This window comes from Melitaea cinxia, chromosome 20, assembly GCF_905220565.1.
Source record: "Melitaea cinxia chromosome 20, ilMelCinx1.1, whole genome shotgun sequence".
NCBI lineage: Eukaryota > Metazoa > Arthropoda > Insecta > Lepidoptera > Nymphalidae > Melitaea > Melitaea cinxia.
Genome location: NC_059413.1, coordinates 14,611,463 through 14,633,735, shown reverse-complemented (window position 1 = coordinate 14,633,735; position 22,273 = coordinate 14,611,463). Strand labels below are relative to the sequence as shown.

The window sequence follows — 22,273 nt, the reverse complement described above, 5'->3', positions numbered from 1 at the left end:
ATAACAGAAAAAAACATTGTCTATGGTTCTTGATATTATCTAGCTGTGCCCGCGACTTCGTCCGCGCGGAATTTAACAATAAAATTATCGCTTAGTTCGCAGAGTTATAAAATAAATAAATTTCTAAAATAAAAGTAGCCTAAGTTACTCCTTACTACATCAGCCATCTGCCAGTGAAAGTCCCGTCAAAATCGGTCCAAACGTTTCAGAGACTAGCCGGAACAAACAGACAGACAGACAAAAATTGTAAAAAATGTGTCCGTGTATACATCTATGTGCATTTAGTAAAAAGCGGTTATTTTAATATTACAAACAGACACTTCAATTTTAATTGTATAGATATTTTCTATCTAAGCAAATAAAAATGGATTGCTAAAATGTAGTTTATCAACGAATATAAAAATTTAAAAAATAAACACCTAGAAAACATGAATAGAGAAGCAAAAAGCTAAATTCATAAACTATTATGACAAAAAACGAATCACTCTAGTCTCCTTCAAATTCAATTAACCCTTAACCTCAATTACTGAGTATCATCTAGTGTTGCTTGAATATCAGACCTTCGAGTAATTTCTGTACAAGCAACCATTATACACACAGGATTCAGTTTCTTAACTATGAATTGTCACCGGCACGTAATTATTTTACAACGACTAATAATTAAACTGGATTTTGAAGGGGAAGTTGAAAGGAAGATTTAAGCTTAAGAAGTTTTACTTCAGTCGTGTGGTCTAAAGCACACTCGTTTTTTTTTTTTACATTGACTTACAGATGTAATTCAAATAACCATTGCTACTATATTTCCTTAATTACTACTTTAAACTTTTGTATAAAGTATTACTATACTCTGTGGTTAAACTTGAAAAATAATAATTTACAAAAAAAAAGTTGTGGTTGAGGCTGGATTTTCCCTTTGATTTCTAATTATTGTTATCTGTGGCTATCAATTAAACAGTCTTTTATTATGGGCATATAAACCTGACATACTTTTTAGGACAATCTGTAGAGCGTAGAACTTAAACGAAATGACTCGCATTTTGTAGTATTTGTTTTGCTTTTTTTTTATTAAATCATCATTACAGCCTATACAGTCCACTGCTGGACATAGGCCTCCACAAGTTTACGCCGAAAATAACGTGAACTCACGTGTTTTGCCCATAGTCACCACGCTGGGCAGGCGGGTTGGTGACCGCAGGGCTGGCTTTGTTGCACCGAAGACGCTGCTGCCCGTCTTCGGCCTGTGTATTTCAAAGCCAGCAGTTGGAGCGTTACACTGCTAGCTTTTTTCTGTTGGGTAATCTGGAAGAGATCGCTATTTAGTGATAAGATCGCCCATTGCACTATATGTGTCTAGAATTAAGGTTTGCTATGTATACTATCTTTAGTTGCAATAAAATGGTTTATTATTTATTATTATTATTGGATGGTTATCCCGCCACCGGTCGGCTTTTTAAGTTCCAAGTTTAAGTTTTATTAAATAATAACTATCTTTGCGATATGCGTTCTAAAGTTTGCAGTTCAGAGTAATACTACTTAGAATTCTTGTAGCACTGCTTGACACGTTTCTTCAAAGGTATATTCTATACAAAAAAAAAAATATATAATGTGCCAATATGCAATAAAATATATTCAATTACTTTTTGTAATATACAAGGATTCCTAATGGGTTTTTTATCTGACACAATTACAATTACTGCTACTGACGTCATTGAACGAGATTTAAACGTCAACCTTTGGATTTTTCCATCTGCAAGGGTATAAATATAGATTAGAAGAAGTACAATTAAAAATAAAACAATTTAAGCGTATACAAGCACATTTTAATTACATTCGATAAGCGTGGACCGCATTCTGTTTCTATCACGATTTTCTTAAATAAACGTGTGATTATAAGCAAAGCTAGCTTTAAGTGTCGTGCTGAATAAACCTTAAGTAACGGTCTTAATAATATTTTTGGAATATTACCCTGAAGGTATAAGCAGAATTTGCCATAAATCTATAATGTAAAAATGAGTCGCTGAATGTGTTGCTAAGCGCAAAACTCGAGAACGGTTGGACCGATTTCGCTAATTCTTTTTTTTAAATATTCCTTGAAGTACGAGGATGGTTCTTACTACGAGTAAAATTGCAAAAAAACAATCAAAAAGATATTTCTAGAACTCTAACAGTAAAAAAAAAACAATGAAAAAGGAACTACATTACATCAAATTCATGATAAATAATTAAGGGATGGGATCGTAATAATAATATTTTTTTTTTCATAAATAAAATATTAAAATTTACAATTATTAAAATGAATGTTTTATTCCAAAGTTTATAAGATAACAAATTAACGTAAAGTAAAATAATAAGTTATATACTTTCAAATATAATAATTATATTCAAGAAATGTTTATACTGCATCTTAATAGTTTTTTTATGTATGTATGCGAAAACAATGAAAAATGAACATTCTTTATAAAACCTGTTACTCTGAGATGATTACTATTACTTAATCGTAAACTTTCGTTTAACATCGCCCTTAACCGACTGAGTTAACATTCCAACCTATCAATCAACAATCAATAATATTTAGGCTTTTCTATAATCCTCTGATCATTGTTCCGCATGCCTGGACTAAACGTAAGACAATTTACCTTATTCACTCAATAAACTGTGTAATAAGCGTCAAGATCACGTTTTTTCCGCTGGAAATTCAATGAAATGTCAAAGATTTATTGTAATGAGTTATTTGATATTAACGTCGTGGTTTATTTATTTATTTATTTATTTATTTATTTATTTATTACAGTTTACATTTATTGCACTTACAGTTTACAACCAAGGCGTACAATAAACAAGCATAAATTAATAACACTACAACAAATACATTAAAGAAATAACAATTTATCTTATAATACGAGTATACACATTAACATAATTCTAAATACTTAAAGCAAGATTTAACAAATTCAGACGAATTCATAGCGAATATATCAGTACTACTATTGGAGGCCAACATATTATTAAGTAAGCGAAGGGCTGACTGCGTTGGGGCGCTCCGAGCAGCTTGCGTCCGCACACACTCCACCGCGAACAGCGGCCGGGAGCGCCTCATGACCGTACAGCGCGGTGCGCATATACCACATGCCCCCAATGTCGTAGGGTTATCTATTTTATTATTTACTAAATGGTAGTAGTGGAGCATAAGGGCACACTTTCGCCTCAGCTCAAGAGTATCCAAGCCCACCATACCATTCACATAAAGAGAGGGATACAAATAAGGATAGTAACCATATAGTTTAAAGAACAAATAACGGGCAAACTTTTTTTGCACTCGCTCAACTAAGGTTTTATAAAGTTTTTCGTGTGGATTCCAGATTAAAGCATTGTATTCCAATGTACTGCGAATAAAAGCAAAGTATAATATTAAAATTGATTCTTTGTTAGAGAATCTTGCTGATTGTCTTATAACAAACCCAAGTGCTTTGTACGCTTTTTGACACGTTAATTTAATGTGGTGATTGAATGTTAACGCCGAATCAAAGATTATACCTAGATCACGTATACTATCTACTCTAGACAAAGCTTCGCCGTCGACGGTGTACGTGAAGGAGATCGGGGAATGGGACCGAGTATACGTTACAATTTTACATTTAGATGTATTAAATGCTAATTGATTGTCTCTGCTCCAGGCACAAACATTATGTATGTCATTTTGAAACGCATCGCAATCATTATTGCCTTCAATAGTCATAAACAACTTTAGATCGTCAGCGAACATCAGACATTGGGTTCTTTTGAGTACTTCTGGAAGGTCGTTAATCATGATGAGAAATTGGGTAGGACCTAAAGTACTACCCTGGCTTACACCAGAAAGTACAAAGTACGGATCAGACCGATAAAACCCAAGTTGGACGTATTGAACGCGGTTTGTGAAATAATTTGCAAAGAACTTTAATAAAGTGGGTGTAAAACCTAATTTTGAAAACTTATTTAAAAGAATATCAATATTTACGCGGTCAAACGCTTTTTGAAAGTCAAAGTAGGCAACGTCAACTTGTTTTCTTCTGTCTAAAGCCCTTGCACTGTAGTCGGTAAAATTAATAAGGTTCGTGGTAGTTGAGCGGCGGGCGCGAAAACCGTGCTGTGAGTCTGACAGTCGGGACTGGATTTGAGCAGTGATATGACAATTTAATATTGTTTCCAAAACTTTTGCAAAGCCTGATAAAATAGCTATAGGTCTATATTTATCTATTCTAGATTTATTACCACTCTTAAGTACTGGTGTTACTCGAGATAATTTCCAAGCAGTCGGATATTTTTCGGATGATAGTGACAGATTAAAGATAAAGTGAAGAGGGCCCTGAAAAACAGACAGACAGTCCTTTATAAGATATGAAGGAATACCATCCGGACCTGCTGTCGAACGGGGCTTAAGGCGCCTAACTGCGGTACGGATGTCAGCCTCAGATATGTAACTTACAGAAACACACGCAGATGGGATACCAGGCACTGAACAAATTTCATTCATATCTAATCTAGGTTTTGCGGGTAGGAATACCGACCTAAAATAGGTTGCGAAAGCATTAGCAGCGTTTAATCCCGAAACTACATTGCCATTAATCTCATAGTCTGTACATAAATTATTAGATGCACGCTGATTTTTAACGAAGTCCCAGAATTTAGAAGGATTATCTTTCAAGTTAATTTCCAATGTATGTACATAATTTGAAAAAGCACTATTAATTAAAATTTTAGTCATTGTTCGATAAAACTTAAACATTTCTCTATTAAATTCCTGCCCGCTGTGCTTATATTTCTTTAAATGAAAATACTTGTTTTTAATAGTACGTATAATCTCAGGTGTGAACCATGTCGGATAATTATAACGTGATGTATTTAGCGTTACTTTTTTTTTAGGAACACATCTATCAAAGCAGTCATACAAAATTTTATAGAATGTGTCAACAGCCTTATTAACATCCTGATTATTATATACATCGTTCCAATCTAATAATTCGAGATGCATGTACAGATTATTAAGGTCGGCCCTATGAAAATTCCATGCATTACAATTTGCCGTTATTTTATTATCTATTTTTTTTTCTATATTCGATTCCTTATTATAATAATCAAATTGCACTAGTAAAGGGGGGTGATATTTATCTATAGGGACAAGTGGTAATATATCACTCCTGAGATATATATTGTTCTTGATATTACATAAAACCAAATCTAATATACCTCCAGTAGCGTTAACGATGGTGTTAAGTTGAGTCAAATTACAAAACGATACCATGTTATTATAATTTACAATGACATTTTGACTTGCAGAATTTAAATTAAAATCTCCAAATATTAAAATTTTATTTTGCGGGTATTTGGAACACAAGTCTTCTAATAAATCAAAATATTTACAGAAAGTTTCATCTTTGGAGCTAGGAGGTATATATAATACACAACATATAAAAGTTAAAGACTTAATTCTAACGAATGCCGCAATCGCCTCAAGGGTAACATAGTTATCACCTAAACAAATAATATCAATTTTATATTTATCCCGCTTGAGCATCCCGCTTCGGCTTCGCACGGGTATTTAACAAAAATTTCAAAATAATTTTAACTTATTCGATAGCTCCGTGAATGTTTTGTGATTATAATAAGTCAATCAATATTCGAGAGTTGATTTATCATATAATAAGTTTATAATAAAGTAAATGATAAGTGTCAGTGTTATATCAGCGAAGTAGCATTAAATAAGTGTATAAAACTCAAATATTTATTCGGATCTGTGTTGAGAAAAAAACAGTGCAGTATATTATACAGGATAATCAAATAATAATTACACCATCTTAAACCTTAATTTAAAAACAGTAAGCACCGTTAAATATCCATTTAATTGTAAAATAAGTTAACTGAACAGTGTACAAGTTTAACTAGTGACGTGCGACGGTAGTGTGGAAATAAATTATAAAACTTGTAAACAAAAGGTCCGTTACACACTACGAATTTCGACTGGCTTAGTGGGAACGCATACTATTGAATCATCACAGCATCCTAAGTTCAAACCCAGTCGATATATAACACATTCATTCAATCTATACATATTTTTTTTTTGTATTTTTGAATCTTGCTGATGACAAAAATGGAGAAATGTGCAGGATGCCGAACCCTTTTGGATGATATTCCTTTTCTTAATTGTTCTCGCTGCTCGGCTAAGTATCATCATACATGTTTAAATATGAATACAGAAGATTTTAACGCTTTGGACACCACTTATAAGGAATGTTGGATTTGCGTGTTGTGTCGCTGCAACGAACGTAAAGGGGGGGACAATACTAATACCCCTGTCAGGTGCACATCATCGCCGCAGTACGTCACCATACGCACGAAATCAAGAGTGACTGCTGCCGCTGGAGCTAAAACATCTCCCTCCACCAATTTTAGTCCTCTCGCAACAACAACTCACCCTGGCACTACTTCTTTGCCTATGCCAGCTATTTCCACTGTTCTTAGTGGTACCTGCGTTTTGGACAACGCTCCAATCACTACCACTGACAATCCAGCTTCTCCCGTCTCTAACACATCTGTCAGCGGCGTTGAGAAGTGCTCGTGTATATCATCCAGTGGTATGAGAGACATCATTCGTGCGGAACTACTCAACGCTTTCAAACATGAATTTCTCCCTCAACTACTGGAGGTTCGAAACGTAGTGGCATCTCTGGAAAATTCTATGACCTTTTACAGCAATGAACTACTGAAGGTGCAAGCAGCACAGGCTGAACAGTCCGCTGCACTAGATACTATAAGGAAAGAAAATCAAGCACTGCGCGAATCCTGTGTATCTTTGTCTTCCAGACTGGCCCAGTTAGACCAACAATCTCGCTCTTCAAATGTTGAGATCCAGTGTGTTCCGGAGCATAGACAGGAGAATCTCCTTAATACTATCCAGCAACTTGCTAAAACTATCAAATGTCCTATCAGTGAAAATAACATCCACTACTGTACAAGGATGGCTAAAATGAATGGCGCTAGTCCCCGCCCTCGTTCCATTCTAGTGAAGTTTAGTAGCCCTCGTTTACGCGACGAATTTCTTGCTGCTACCAGCAAGTTTAATAAGAGCCATAAGGATGACAAACTCAATACTAGTCACTTGGGTTTTGGAGCGGATAAAAAGAAGCCTATCTACGTCGTAGAAAATCTCACTCCGGAGTATAAAGCCCTTCATGCCGCGGCACGACAAAAGGCAAAGGAACTAAAATACCAATTTGTATGGGTGCGTGACGGTCGTATCTTTATGCGCAAAAGTGAGCAATCAGCTTTTGTTCATGTGAAAAACCTAGACATTTTAAATAAATTGTCATAATGGCGCTTAGTTTGCCATAAATATACTGAAAGGCACCCTCACTGATATTGATTTTTATTATCAGAATGTTAGAGGCTTAAGGACTAAAACTATCCAATTATTCAATAGCATTGTATGTTGTGACTATGACGTAATAGCTTTTACAGAGACGTGGTTGAATGGTAGTGTATTCGATAACGAAATTGTTGATGATCGTTATGTTTTATACAGGCGCGACCGTGAGAGCCATGGTTTTGACAGGGGCAAGGAGGGTGGTGGTACGTTGATCGCGGTTTCTAGGCGTTTTAAGTCTCAACGTGTACTTGATTTTGAGTCCGATTGTGAAGACCTCTGGGTTAAAATCGAAATATGCAACAATAGCAACAATCCTTCCTATCTTTATATATGTTGTGCTTACTTGCCGCCGCCAGTCAAACTTTCTACCCTGGCACATTTCCTGGATTGCTCCAATCGTAATTTGGAGCTTTGCTCTGGGGAGATTCTTTTTCTAGGAGACTTCAATCTGAGCGGTATGGTCTGGCATGTTACAGATTCCCTCGTGCTAACTCCTGGAAGGACCGATAGTTCTTTGCATAATAAGTTATTAGATTTTATGTCTCTCAATAATCTCAACCAATATAACTCCAGTCGAAACTCAATAAATAAAACTCCAGATCTTGTTCTCAGTTCCATGACATTGTCGCGATTGGACGTCTGCTCGAATCCACTGTCTACAATTGATCCCCTCCACCCACCTCTGGAGTTTTGCATTCCGATCGCCGGTGCTAATAATCTAAAAACAAAGTGCGACGTCAAATATCACTTCCACAAGGCTGATTACAATAAAATTATAAGTGATCTAGCTGACGTTCAATGGAATAATGCATTTGACGCTTGCATCTCGATAGACGAAATAGTCAAAATTTTCTACAATCATTTGAACTCACTGATAGCTAAGCATGTACCATAGTCCAGGCCTCGAATCGGTAATCAGTATCCTATTTGGTTTTCCGCTGCGTTAGTTAGATCACTTAAAGAGAAACATAAGTACAGAATGAAATTCCGCAAATATGGGAACCCTAGAGATGATATCACCTTCAGACTTCTTAGGGATCGCTGTGCTAAGCTTCTGGACCAAAATTACTCCACCTATTTAGAGCGCTTGGAATCATCCATTAAGTCCAATCCTAAATTAATTTGGTCATACATCAAACATAGAAGAGGAGGAGCTTCTGTTTTTCCCGCGGAAATGGCTTCCGATACGCGAGTGGTAAATAACGGGCATGATATTTGCGCACTTTTTGCTGACCACTTTTCTTCAGTTTATAATGTGAACCACTCGCCTATTCTACCCCAGACGTACGAAGCTGTTTCCACAAACCTTATATCGCAGATCTCAGTTACCAGGGAGCAGGTCTTGAAGGTTTTAAAGAGACTTGATTCTGGAAAGGGAGCCGGTTCTGATGGCGTACCACCGGTCCTCGTCGTCACATGCGCTAGTGTCCTGGCTTTGCCTCTTTCTATAATATTCAATAAATCTTTAAGCTCTGGCACCTTTCCAACTGCCTGGAAAGAGTCCCGCATAGTACCATTACTAAAGAGTGGCGATGTCAGTAAAGTCGTAAACTATAGACCCATTTCTCTTATATCAGTCTTCGCAAAGGTATTTGAAATGTTATTGTGCCCAATTTTATCTTGGCACTTTAAACAATCGATTACTGCAGAACAGCATGGATTTGTAAAGGCTAGATCCACGTCTACCAACTTAACATCGTTTGTCGAGGACCTTATTGAGGTAGTTGATCACGGATACTCGGCAGATGCTATTTACACTGACTTCAGTAAGGCCTTCGACAAAGTCAATCACGATATTCTCTTACACAAATTGAGTCTTTTTGGTATAGCAGGAAGGCTCCTTAACTGGTGTCAATCTTATTTAACCAATAGAAGATCGGTGGTTGTGGTTGCGGGTTTCTCTTCTAAACCTTTTGTTGCCTGCTCTGGAGTTCCTCAGGGCTCGCATTTGGGACCCCTGTTTTTCAACATATTCATCAATGACATTGGAACGTACTTCCGGAACTCCAAGGTATACATGTTCGCTGATGACTTGAAATTCTTCAGGCGTATAACTACGACTGCTGATAGCCAGCTTCTTCAGAGTGATCTCGATAGTCTTGTGTTGTGGTGCACTCGTAACGGCATGAGCCTCAACATTAATAAATGTCGTGTAATTTGTTTTACAAGACAGAAAAAAGTGCCCCCACGGTCGTACTTCATCCACGGTGAACCACTATCGGAGGTTGAGCATATTAGGGACCTTGGCGTCATAATTGACAATAGATTGCGATTTAATATCCACATCGACTACATCGTTAAAAAAAGCTTCAAAATGCTGGGATTTGTTTTGCGAAGCTGTAGAGAGTTCAGGCATCCATCAACAAAAATCACTATCTATAATGCTCTTGTGCGCAGTACATTAGAGTACTGCAGCATTGTTTGGAATCCGCATTACGAGGTGTATAGCAAGCGTTTGGAAAGCGTTCAGAGAAGATTCCTATGGCACTTGTCATATAGTTGTAATATGTTGCAGAATTCAACAAGCTATTCGGATAGGCTGCAACACTTCCACCTGAATTCCCTTTCTAGTCGTAGAAGGTTTCTCGATGCAATATTTCTATACAAGCTGGTCAATGCTAAGATGGATGCTCCTCAGCTTCTATCTTTGTTAGATATAAATACACCTAAGCGTCTACCGAGAGTCAACAAATACAGGCCTTTTGCTCAAAAACGTGCTAGATCCAATCTGGGGCTTTTTTCTCCTTTAAACAGAGTCACGAAAGCATACAATGCTATTCATAATACCACTGTGTCCGTCAACCACTCAAGCCATGAAATTGATATATTCTCTAATAGTCTGAATTCATTTAGAAAATTTATAGGCTTAAAATATTATGAATTGTAAGCGATAGTTTGTAATTGGAATTCTTGATGTATGTATATGATGACCTTATAGTTTTGCGTTTATCTACTTCTATTGTCAAAAATCCACATTTAAATAATTTTTAATTTTTAATTCAATCTAGCTTATACCGTCTCTTTATATTTTTATTCTCATTTAGTTAAAATAATTAAGTATTAATCAATATTTTCTAATTTAGTGTTTTATTATATATGTTCTAATAATTGCAATTTGACTCAGTTACTTAGTATTTACTTGTTATGTTCAATTGAAGTAAAAATTGTATAATTCGCATTGCGGTTTGCACCTGTAATTGAGGTGACACTTAACAATCAACATTCTATATTAATGCTACTTTTTTGTGATGTATTGGTGTTTATCTTGTTGGTGCAACTAAATAAATAAATAAATAAATAAATAAATAAATCCCGGACAGCCAACATAACACCTCCCCAGCCGGAATCATTGGCCCGATCTTTTCGCACTATTGTATATCCTTTAGGGAATAATTCGGAATCACTAATAGTACTGTTTAAAAAAGTTTCCGTCAAAGCATATACATCATAATTTTCACTAATCACTGAGATTTTACATACGTCTAATTTCGAGCGTAGCCCCCGTACATTTTGGTAAAAGATGGTTAGGTACTTTACATTACGACACTTGTGAGGTTTTTTCTTTACGAAATCCGATTTGTGTCGTTTCAAAAAAAAATATGTATCAATCATATTAAAATTCTGACTTAGTTGTAACTGTTCGTTAAGTATACATAATAAAACACAATTAATATATATTGAGTATCAGATAAACGTTTATTTCTCTGATATCTTTATTATTTATATCTGTAAATAACGTACATTGATTATTATATATTTTAAACTCTGGAGCTGCCAAATAATGTTACCGTCAAGTAGTTGTGCTCCTGTGGTGGGTAAGGTAGCCAAAGCTAATGGGAGGGTCGGGGGTAATCAGAATCAGTTGTGCCCTACGGTTCTTTGCCTCCACAATCATAAAAAGTACCTGCAAATATTATAAATCCCAAATATGACGAGGGTAATTAAATTTAAAAAAAAATGACGATAAGAGCGCTTTTATGGCACCTAATAGCATTTACAGCTTATGATTTTAAAATATACGTCAATATTATTATTTATCGCTATAGTGTATATCATTTATAAATATCATCAAATAAAATCAAATTTACCTGTTACCTTTAAAAAGTAAATATAATTAATATAATTAATAGTAGTATTAATTCGAGATATTGAGTCAAAATTAAATTCAGAAATAACTGTACCTATTCAAATGGGTTTCAAAAATACTTTTAAATCATCATTTTACACACTTATAGTTTATATAGAGAAGGAGTGCAGAATGCTTATATTTTTTTTAAATTATGCATAAAAATACATTAAACCAATAAAAAAATTACACATACACACACTACCATATATTTGACACACACACGCATATATACTCTTTTGTTTATAGTTTCATTAAAAATGTATGAGTATTCCATCCACAGGTTTCTATCAGAATATTCGTAAAAACAAGTCAATGGTTTCCAGGTCTGTACCGGCACATTCTAACATGGCGCGCGTGGCAGATCCTCGGCCGGATGTCTCTCTCCGTGCTGCTGGTGCACTGGAGCTACAACCTCACCATACTCGCCGTCAAAACCAACCTCGCTCGCGTATCCGTCTATGAAATCGTGAGAATCTCTTTTTATTGTCTATACAACTAACTATACTTAAGTAATACTATCGTCGCCTACTAAAACCGGGGGCCGGTTTCACTGATGTGGATAATGTTTGTCCTGCATAGAAGCACGAAAATACTTTAACAGAAGATGGAACAAGCCTTTAGGACCTCTTTCTCTTCAATTAATAAAGTAAAATTTTTAGATTCATATCGCTTCAGCCTGTAATATCCCACTACTGGGCATAGGCCTCTTTCCCTATGTAGGAGAAGGATCAGAGCTTAATCCACCACGCTGCTCCAATGCGGGTTGGCGGATATATTCCCTGCTACTAGTAACGATCGCTATCAGGTGTACTTGATAACAACCGGGACCGACGACTTAACGTGCTCTCCGAGGCACGGTGGGGAGACCCACAAGGACTGCACAAACACCCAGACCACGGCAAACACCTGTATGGCCAATACAAATGTTTGTCATGTGCATGTGCATGTGTAGATTCATACATGCGGATAGAAATATCTCATCACTTCATTTATCACTTCAGCCTATCGCAGTCCACTTCTGGACATCTCCCCAAGAAATATCTCATAATTATAGTATAATTCGATGGTAAAAGAGAATAATATATCAAAAACCTATCTGTCCTATACCCGTCGGATGCCGTCATTCATCAAATAACGCTATCCATAACCGCTCAAACAGTTAGTTGTTATTGAGTAGATGTAATATATCCCATAATTCAGTCATACGTTCTGATTTAAATACAGAAACCACTAAAGCCCTAATCATATTAAACAGCGCCACAAAACGAACCCATCTTTATCATTAATAATTTAAATATTATTGGTGTAGCAAACATTAAAAATAGAGAGGAATGGAAGAGGAAAACATGTTGTGCCGACCCTACATAAGTGGGATAAGGGCAGGAAGATGATGATGAAACATTAAAAATAGACAGTTTTTTTTTATATTATTACATATTTAGTAACTTTTTTACTAATATTTCAAATTGACATATATCAGATTATTAAAAAAAAGCCCACTGTTTACAGGCTGCTGTGCCATAACTGGGATATTATTATTAATACGTTCATTATACCTTAATAAACAATAGGTGTAAAAACCCAAAATGCGTTTACAAAACACTTGCCATATTAAAATATGACTCATGTCCATTTGCAACACTTGTAATAATCTGTCACCTACTTTGTAATTTAATTTACGATTAACAATATACAAATAAGGTGAATACTAGAGCCTTGATTATTCCTTAGACGGATAAATGTTCGTTAGAAATATTTAATTTATTCTGAACTAGCTCCACCTCACGGGTTTTACCCGCGTAACTTCCAATATCTATGGAATTTCGGAAGGCCTTGTGAAAGTGAACGTTATAATTTTCATTTTTTTAGGATTGCCTATAACGTTAATCGCAAACTTCGACATAAACCTAAAGCCTTAAAATACGCATGTATTGTATACGTATGTATTTCAAAGCTTAACTTTAATATATCTGTATGACAAAATCAGTTCGTAACAAAATATTTATTTGCACTATACTCGAATATTGAAGTGCCTGATAAATTCTTGGAGCAACAAACAGCCTTCGTAAAATTATAGCTATAATTGTTTTTCGTTTTATAATAGCTATTTATCGTCTCGTTGCAACTAATTTTTTCGCACATTTTGAAACCATTTGCTAGAAAATTGATAGTCACGTCGTTTTTACCAATCAGAAACAAGTAATCAAATAAAATTTTGTACCGTTAGTATATAGTATATTAGCTTGAAATTAAACAAATAATTTACCGACCGTCAATCATGTTGACGTTATTTCAAAATTATATATGTATATCATTTATCCGTCATATATGTATATCATTTTAATAATTAATTAATTTATAAAAACAAAAGCTTTAATAATTTTTTTAGTTGTGGATGCCGGTAGAACAAGCAATTATGTATAAAATGATATATAATTTATGTGAAGTAATTGTGAGGTTTTTTTTCTAAAAAGGGAGGCAAACCCTAGCGTATAGCGTAAAACCTTAGCGTATTAATATTATATGATGATATTCAAAAACAGTCATATATGGTGTCCTTAAACAACTAATGCAGTTTCTTCAAAAACGATATTTGACCATAATTGACACTAAGCTAATTCATAATATTTTGTTCCCCTTCATATCCTCCAGTTTTATTTAGATCATCAATTCCAGTCATCAGTCAAATATTTTGTGATATTTTAAAAGATTTTCTTAATGTTTCAGGGTGGCCATCTCTTCGCCTCAATGTTTATGACTTACGTCACTTCTCTCCCTCTCTACCTTATGGTAGAGATCCCCGCGCAGAAGACTTTACAGATGCTGTTCTCTCCATAACTTTATGAGGAGGGTTAGAGAAACGTGAATAAGTATTGATAATTGTAATTTGTAAATCTGCAAAAATGTATATTTAGTAATTTCATTAATAACAATATGAAATTTTAAAATACGTTTGACAAGATGTCATATTTTGCAATCCTGGCGGCGCTCATGTAAATAGGATCAGTTACCGTACAGATAATTAACAGCTTACAAATTCATATAACTTGAAGTATCTAATACTTGTAACTCGTCACGAATATTGGATAATTTCACGGATGTTTATAGATATTTTGACAATATCACTTTTTGGCGCAAATCAAATAATTTAAAAAGGCGTCTACAACCACTACCCATTGACGTAGTATACTAAGTTAGTATATTACGTTCATGACCACTACCTAAATTGTTATTTATCGAGTTGTCAGGTGATAATTCGTTAGATTTAACGAGCATGGTATGTTAACAAAACTGTGGCCATTTCTTTTTATTATTTTTATAAGTACTTACTTTCTTTTTTATGAAAACGTAGTATACTTAATAAATGTTTTTCGTCATAGATTTGACAATATCTGTTCTAACTCAATCGAATTGTACAAAACATGTAAATATAAATATTAAAGTAATGAATATTTAGTACTTTTATTATGGCTTATAAGCTTATACAAAACATAAGCTTCTTGGTATGAGGTAAAGCCGAGCGAAAAATAAATCCATTGTTATTCGACAAGTAGCGCCATCTGTCGGTTAATAATGTTATTATGGTTATTTATTAACAATTTTAGATGAATAATAGCAAAAAAATACATACGTATAATAGGCAACACACAAAATCTGCAATTAAAAAAAAAAAACGATGTGGAACTTTTATACTTTTCACTCAGTTGAATATTAAAAAAAATCGATATTATAATATATTCCAAATTTGATTTTGAAAATTAATCATAGACAAATAAAATAATTCTTTTTTTATTATTATAGTAAATTATGCATTTAGTTCTATTTTAAAATACATAACTTAGCATAGTGCAGGATTCGATTTTGTAACCTTCGTGACAATTTTTATGCTGTTTTATTGCCATACAAAAGTTTCAAATAATATAGTTAGGTTCTGCTTTCGTGTGTCAGACTTCATAATATTATTGTAACTGTGGGGAATCAAAATTACTAGGGTAAGTTATAATAAGAGTAGCTTAGAATGTTATTCAATATGTGAAGGGATCGACTTTTAATTACCTGAGGTCCAAGTAGAGGGTAATTAGTCACTATTCATCGTAGTGAAAGGGGAAATGATGTGTCATATCACTCTATATTATATTAGGAAACTAAAGTTCTTATTCAGCTAACTGTTTGCAAAGTTATAGATGCTTGCTTAAGATGGTTATAGGCTTACGTTTTGCAATCTACTGTCATGCGCTAAGTAAATGAGTACCTATAATATAGATTATAGACATTAATTATATTTTATCATAGATGGAGAAATATAATGATAATAATGTTTTTAAAATGATAAACGTACTGTTAAAAAAAATTTGATAGAAAAAGTGGTATTAAACAACGTGGGGAAAATATAACCTAACCACTTAAGCAATTGGATCTGTTGATTACTCACACAGATCGTCATCATCACAGGACCCAAAAAAGTTCATGTAATTAATGATCGACTCCACAGACTGTGATACCGTATTGTATTAAATAAAAATTATGCAAATTCTGTTTTTGTTTTTTTTTTTTCTCTTCATGTAGGCATATTTCTTCATTAAAGTATACTAAAAGAATATATTTAAGGACAAAATAAGAGTCAATATTTAATTGACATTTTAATTGAAATCTGGGCGTGGGCGTCTTATTGATCTACAAAATTCCTAAAGCTGAAAGTGATTCTATAATTCCGGTTGCGGGTTCTAATTTTCTCCTATGAGATTATAAAAATAAAGTATATGGTCGTAGTGCCATTTTTTGCTCTCCATTTACCTTTTAAATTTCTTTATTTTCATCAAATCCTAACATAGATTTAGTTACTGTCAGAGTCTGTTCATGAAGAGAAGTCTTGGATAGTTTTCCAATTACAGTACTAAAGCGCATTATGCGGCATAATGCTCAAATTTTAATGTTTCAACTACAGCAACGTATAATCGAATAATCATCATATTTTAAAACATGTGTGTGTAGAAAAAGAGACAGAATGCTATTTTGTCTTCGTTGCACAGCACACCCTTCTATTGGCATGCCTCTGGCGGCCGTAAATTGAAAGAAAAGTGCAACCATTAAACCGACGTACTACCCCTACTATTGTTGTTGTACGACCTGTGTAGAAGACCGTCATAAAAATCAAAGGTCACTCAACCGGCGTGCGCAGTGTGCACTGCAAACCGCACCACGTGACCGCACCTATCGATAGTAGTAACGAAAAAAAGCGCGGGAACTTTGAAGTGAAAAGGCGGTCTTTTTTTTTTTCAAAAATATTTTATTTATTTTATAATTCATTCACTGGAGTTTTTTATAAATAAATACTTATAAATTAATCAAGAGATGGGGAGAAGTAAGAAAAGGAAAAAGAAGGAGGAAGATAACGCTGAGGACGACTCGTTGAGCTCCGACTCCGAGTCCATAAAATCTGTTGAGCTAACAGACGCCGAAAGGTATGCCCCGTTTCGGGTAGCCGATTACGTGCGGCACTACCCTGAGAACGGGGGTAATTTTGACTATATTGTATTCCTGGAGAGTACAGAGGCTGACAAGCCAATCGGAACAAGAGACATGATGACACTCGCTAATAGCATAAAAAAATATAATAAAGGCGTGAAACAACTAAAACGCATTAATAAAAGTAAAGTTGGAGTTATCTTTGATAGACCTGCTTTTGCTAACGCGGTCTTAGGCAACAAAAAATATCTTGATGGGTACAAACTTAAAGCTTCCCTTCCGGCTGCCGCTACAGAGGTCACTGGGGTAATTTCTCATGTGCCTATAGAATTATCCAATAAAGAAATATATTCAGCTCTAACTAGCACGAAAAATATTATATCTATACGTAGATTTATGCGACGTGTAAGAGAAAATGGAGAAATAAAATTAATCCCCACAAAAACAATTTCTATAACCTTTTCCTGTCCCAATTTACCAGATAGTGTGGACCTCAACAGCTGGCGGTTCGAAGTACGGCAGTACATCCCGCCAGTAAAGCAGTGTCTAAAGTGTTTAAGATATGGTCATATTGCAAAATTCTGTAAAAATTCACAAAGATGCAGCATTTGTGGCGAAGGTCACAATTTTAAAGATTGTCAGACTCCTTATACTGCAGCCAGTTGCTGTCACTGCTCTGGCAATCACATTGCCATATCCCCTGCATGCCCTGTTAAAAAAGAAAAAATCCAGCTTAACAGAGATAAATTTCAGAAAAAAAGCTTTGTTGATGTTTTAAACAGCTCTCACTTTCCATCATTAAACAAAACTGATCAGTTCTTATCTCTTTTAAATTCCGAAATAATACTCAAATCTATTACAGAAGCTTTAGTAAAACTTATAACACTAAACAAAAATAATGAAATACCTATCTCTTCCCAAAATATTAAAAATGTCCTGCAAGATACATTAAAAAAGGTTACTAATAAATAATTTGTACTTTATGGATACTTTAAATATTGTGCAATGGAATGCTCAGAGTATTCTACACAATCAACATATTTTTAATTATTTCCTTTTGGACAAAAATATTCACATTGCGTTAATTTGTGAGACTTGGTTAAAGCCTTGTCAAAAATTTAAGATACGTCATTACAATGTAATTCGTCTTGATTCAGGAAACACCCACAATGGCGTAGCCATATTAATACATAGCTCTATTTCTTATTCTAAAATTGATACTTTTTATGATGACTCCATTCAAAATGTTGTTGTTCGTATAAAATACTCTAGCAACAAAGAACTTACTATCATAAGCTTTTACAGTCCAACTAATTGCAATCCTGCTTTTTCTAAATCTAAACTAGACAGGTTAATTAAAAGTTTACCAGAACCAATCTTCCTAGCAGGAGATTTTAATGGCCTAAACTCAGCCTGGGGCTGTTCTACTTCTAATTGTCGAGGCAAAGACATTTTAGAGTCTATCAATAACAATAATTTGGTTATACTTAATGACGGAAGTATGACCACTGTTGGTTCGCACATATGGAGACAGAATGCTCTTGACTTAACCATAGTATCACCTTCATTGGCTCTAGAGTGTGACTGGTCAGTACATGACGATCCCTTAGGCAGCTACCACTTTCCTGTAATCACAAAAATTTTACTTAATAACAATCATTACAATGCCACTCCTATTCCCAATAGTAGCTCACTACCCTGCTTCCCTAACCTGAACAACGTTGATTGGAACATTTATAATTTAAATGTCCAACTATTGCTCACTGAATTTTCTCTTGATACACAAGACCCCCTTCATAACTACACAAAATTTACAGATATTTTACACTCAGCACTGTGGAAATCATCTTCTATTTCTAAGCACTCTTTGGTTAATACAGCTTTATCTTCATGCTCTCCTTCTAACTTAAATAAAAAAAAAAAACTTCTTCCTTGGTGGAATTTCAATTGCACCAAAGCCGTATTAAATAGCAAAAACGCTTATTTGACTTTTAAATCTGATCCCACTGAGGCTAATTACATTAATTTTAAAAGACTACAAGCCACCAAAAAATATATTATCAGAAATGAGAGAAGAAACAGTTGGATAAAACTTTGTGAACAATTTAACAGATCGACTCCTATATCAGTCATTTGGACGTATATGCGAAAATTTAACAAAAGCTATTCTCCACCTTCCCATAACAACTCTGACTATTCTTGGATCTTTGATTTTCTCAAAAAATATACTCCAGATACTGTAGAGCCAGCCTTTAATCTTAATTCTTTCTGCCATATTCTTCCTAATCAAAATTTTATTATAAAATCTTTTACCATTGTCGAATTAAATTCTGCTATTTCATCCAGAAAAGACTCTACACCTGGCCTTGACTACATTTCATATAAAATGCTTAAACACCTGTCTTCTCAATCTAAACTAATTTTATTAAATATCCTGAATCTTCTTTGGGAGCATAATCTTATTCCTATGGATTGGAAGGTTGATTGTTTAGTACCTATCTTAAAACCCAACAAGGACAAGTTTAACTTTGATTCATATAGACCTATAGCATTGACTTCTTGCATGGGAAAAATATTTGAACAACTTTTAAAACAAAGATTGGAACATTTCATAGAGTCTAATCATATTTTACCTTCTAATCAGTTTGGTTTTAGAAGAGGCAGGTCTTCAAGGGAGAGCATTGCTCACTTACATCTTGATATTTATAATGCTATACAATCAAAGCAAGCTCTCGCTGGAGTTTTCTTCGATGTAGTTGGAGCCTTTAATAATGTTAACCATCATATTCTATCCACGGAATTAGCTGCGATTGGTTTACCTGTAAAAGTTATACAATGGATTTTTAATTTTTTGCACAGTAGGAAGGTATTTGTTAAGTATAATAATAGACTTATTGGTCCAAGGCTTTCTCATAAAGGTACATGTCAAGGTAGCATTTTGAGTCCATTGATTTTCACACTTTATATACATAGATTAAACTTAATTCTAGGCTCTCATATATACAATTTACAGTTTGCTGATGATTTGGTAGTCTATTGTTCTAGTAATAATATAACTACCCTAAATCTTAAGTTAAACGAAGCTTTAGTTAAATTAAATTCTTATTTTAATTATCTTGCATTGGACATTAGCTTTGAAAAGTCTAAAGTCATAGTTTTTAATAAAGTAGGGTCTGAAAGAATTAAAATAAACTATAATAATATATCTCTTCTTATCACAAATGAAGTTAAATTTTTAGGTGTTATATTCATGAATAACTTATCATGGAACAAATATGTAGACCACATAGTTGATAGAGCTCTTAAGGCTCTTAATATTTTAAAGTCTCTTGCAAAAACATATTGGGGTTCTGATCCAAAAATCCTTCTTACCCTATATAAATCTCTTGTACGCAGTCATTTTGAATATGGATTTCTATGTTTTTCTGCTAATGACAAGTTGGTTAACAAATTAAATATTATTCAAAATCACAGCCTGAGACTTATCACTGGCGCCATGAAAACAACCCCAATTAATTCGTTACAGGTCGAGTGCAACATTTCCCCTTTACACCTTAGATTTAAATATTTGAAATACTGTTTTTTGCTAAAACTGTTTTCCATTAGTAATCATCCTCTAATTAAAAAGCTTAATTACTTACATAGTAAATATCCTGTAAATGCTCCATTAACTTCTAATAACCCATTTATTCTCTTCGAATATTCATTCATGTTAAATCTAAATAACCAACACAAAATACACAGTTCTAGCAATTGGATGTGTTACGAAAAGGAGTTTGACTGTCTTATTAATCAAATCGATATTATTATTGACCATAAGCTAAAAGAGCGCCAGGAAGTTTACAACCTCATAGCACAATACTCTGATAAGTTCAAACAAGTTTACACAGATGGATCAAAAAATGATATAAATGTTTCCATGGCCTATTATGTACCTCATCTGAAGTTTGGCCAAGGCGTCAGATTGAAAAAGGAGATATCAATATTTACAGCTGAAGCTCTAGCAATTACTGCTGCCCTAGAATTCATTAAAAAACAAACTAATCAATATTGGCTGATCATTACTGACAGTATGAGCGTTCTAAAGGCTTTAGATAATTATCAATTCAGTGCTAATACAAACTTCATCATTTTAGAAATAAGACATCTCCTTTATCAACTATCCAGAAGAAACTACAACATCAAATTATTGTGGACACCTTCACATATAGGAGTAAGGGGAAATGAACATGTGGACTTTCTGGCACGTTCAATTGTTGACAGTGACAGCGGCAGCCCTGTTGATGAGAATGTTGCCGTACCATACACTGATCTATTAGTTGCTATTAAATCAAAAATCCTATCTGATTGGCGTGATCTTTGGCGACAAACCTTGTTAAGAAAAGGATCTTGGTATGCTCAGATAAATCAAGATATTGGAAAAAGTCCTTGGTTTACTAAATCGCATCAACATAGAAGCAGAAAATATTATACAATACTATGCCGCTTGAGATTTGGACATTGCAGATTTAATGCACATTTGAATCGTATGCGTATCATCTCATCGCCCGTTTGCCCACATTGCACCAACAACTCTACACAGTCTTTAGATCACATATTTTTTGAATGCTCCGCTTTTAATCTGGAACGCCTCTTATTTATAGCCAACTTGTTATCAACTTCTGGACCAAAAAATGTCCCGCGCAATACACAAGATTTATTGAGTAATTTGGATAACTATACTAGTATATTTGAATTTATTTGCAATACTATCAATGATATTTGAAACAGGATCAGGACCTTCATTCATCGGATGTGAAATTTTATTTTGATATTTCAGGCTTCGGCCTATTACAGACTTGGTTTCGACCTCGCCTATCACTTATAGACAAAGAAGAGTAGACGAAAATATGAAATTTCAGACTTGGTTTCGGCCTTACTCTACCAGTCATCGAATCAGAAGAACAATAAAGTTACTTCAGACTTGGCTCCGGCCTTTTGATATATCAGAACGAAACTTACAAATTCAGACTAGGCTGTATGGATTATAGTCCTTTGCCTTTCCCTATTGGGGATAAATTTTAAAACAACAACAACAACGATAGTAGTAACGTACAGCTACGTTGACACGAACAAAAAGTTATGGCACTATCGTACTAATCTCTCACCATTGAAATTGGGCTTAGTTGTATGACCTGTAAATAAGACCATGATTTTTGTTAAAGATGACAGCTATTAAATGACAGCAAAACCATGAGCAAAACGATCCAGCTGTTAAAGCTGTCATCATTAATCGA

General features: G+C 34.4%; 1 protein-coding gene across 1 annotated transcript in view; it reads left to right on the top strand.

Annotated features, from left to right (window-relative positions):
- LOC123663308 overlaps positions 1–16,064 on the top strand; it is a 45,590-nt gene extending 29,526 nt beyond the window's left edge. Inside the window, exons 12-13 of the mRNA XM_045597997.1 lie at positions 11,855–11,997; positions 14,259–16,064. Of these exons, the coding sequence (XP_045453953.1) occupies positions 11,855–11,997; positions 14,259–14,369 (254 nt within the window). The 3' untranslated portion in view covers positions 14,370–16,064. The remainder of the gene's footprint in view (positions 1–11,854; positions 11,998–14,258) is intronic.
- The last annotated feature ends 6,209 nt before the right edge of the window (positions 16,065–22,273 follow it).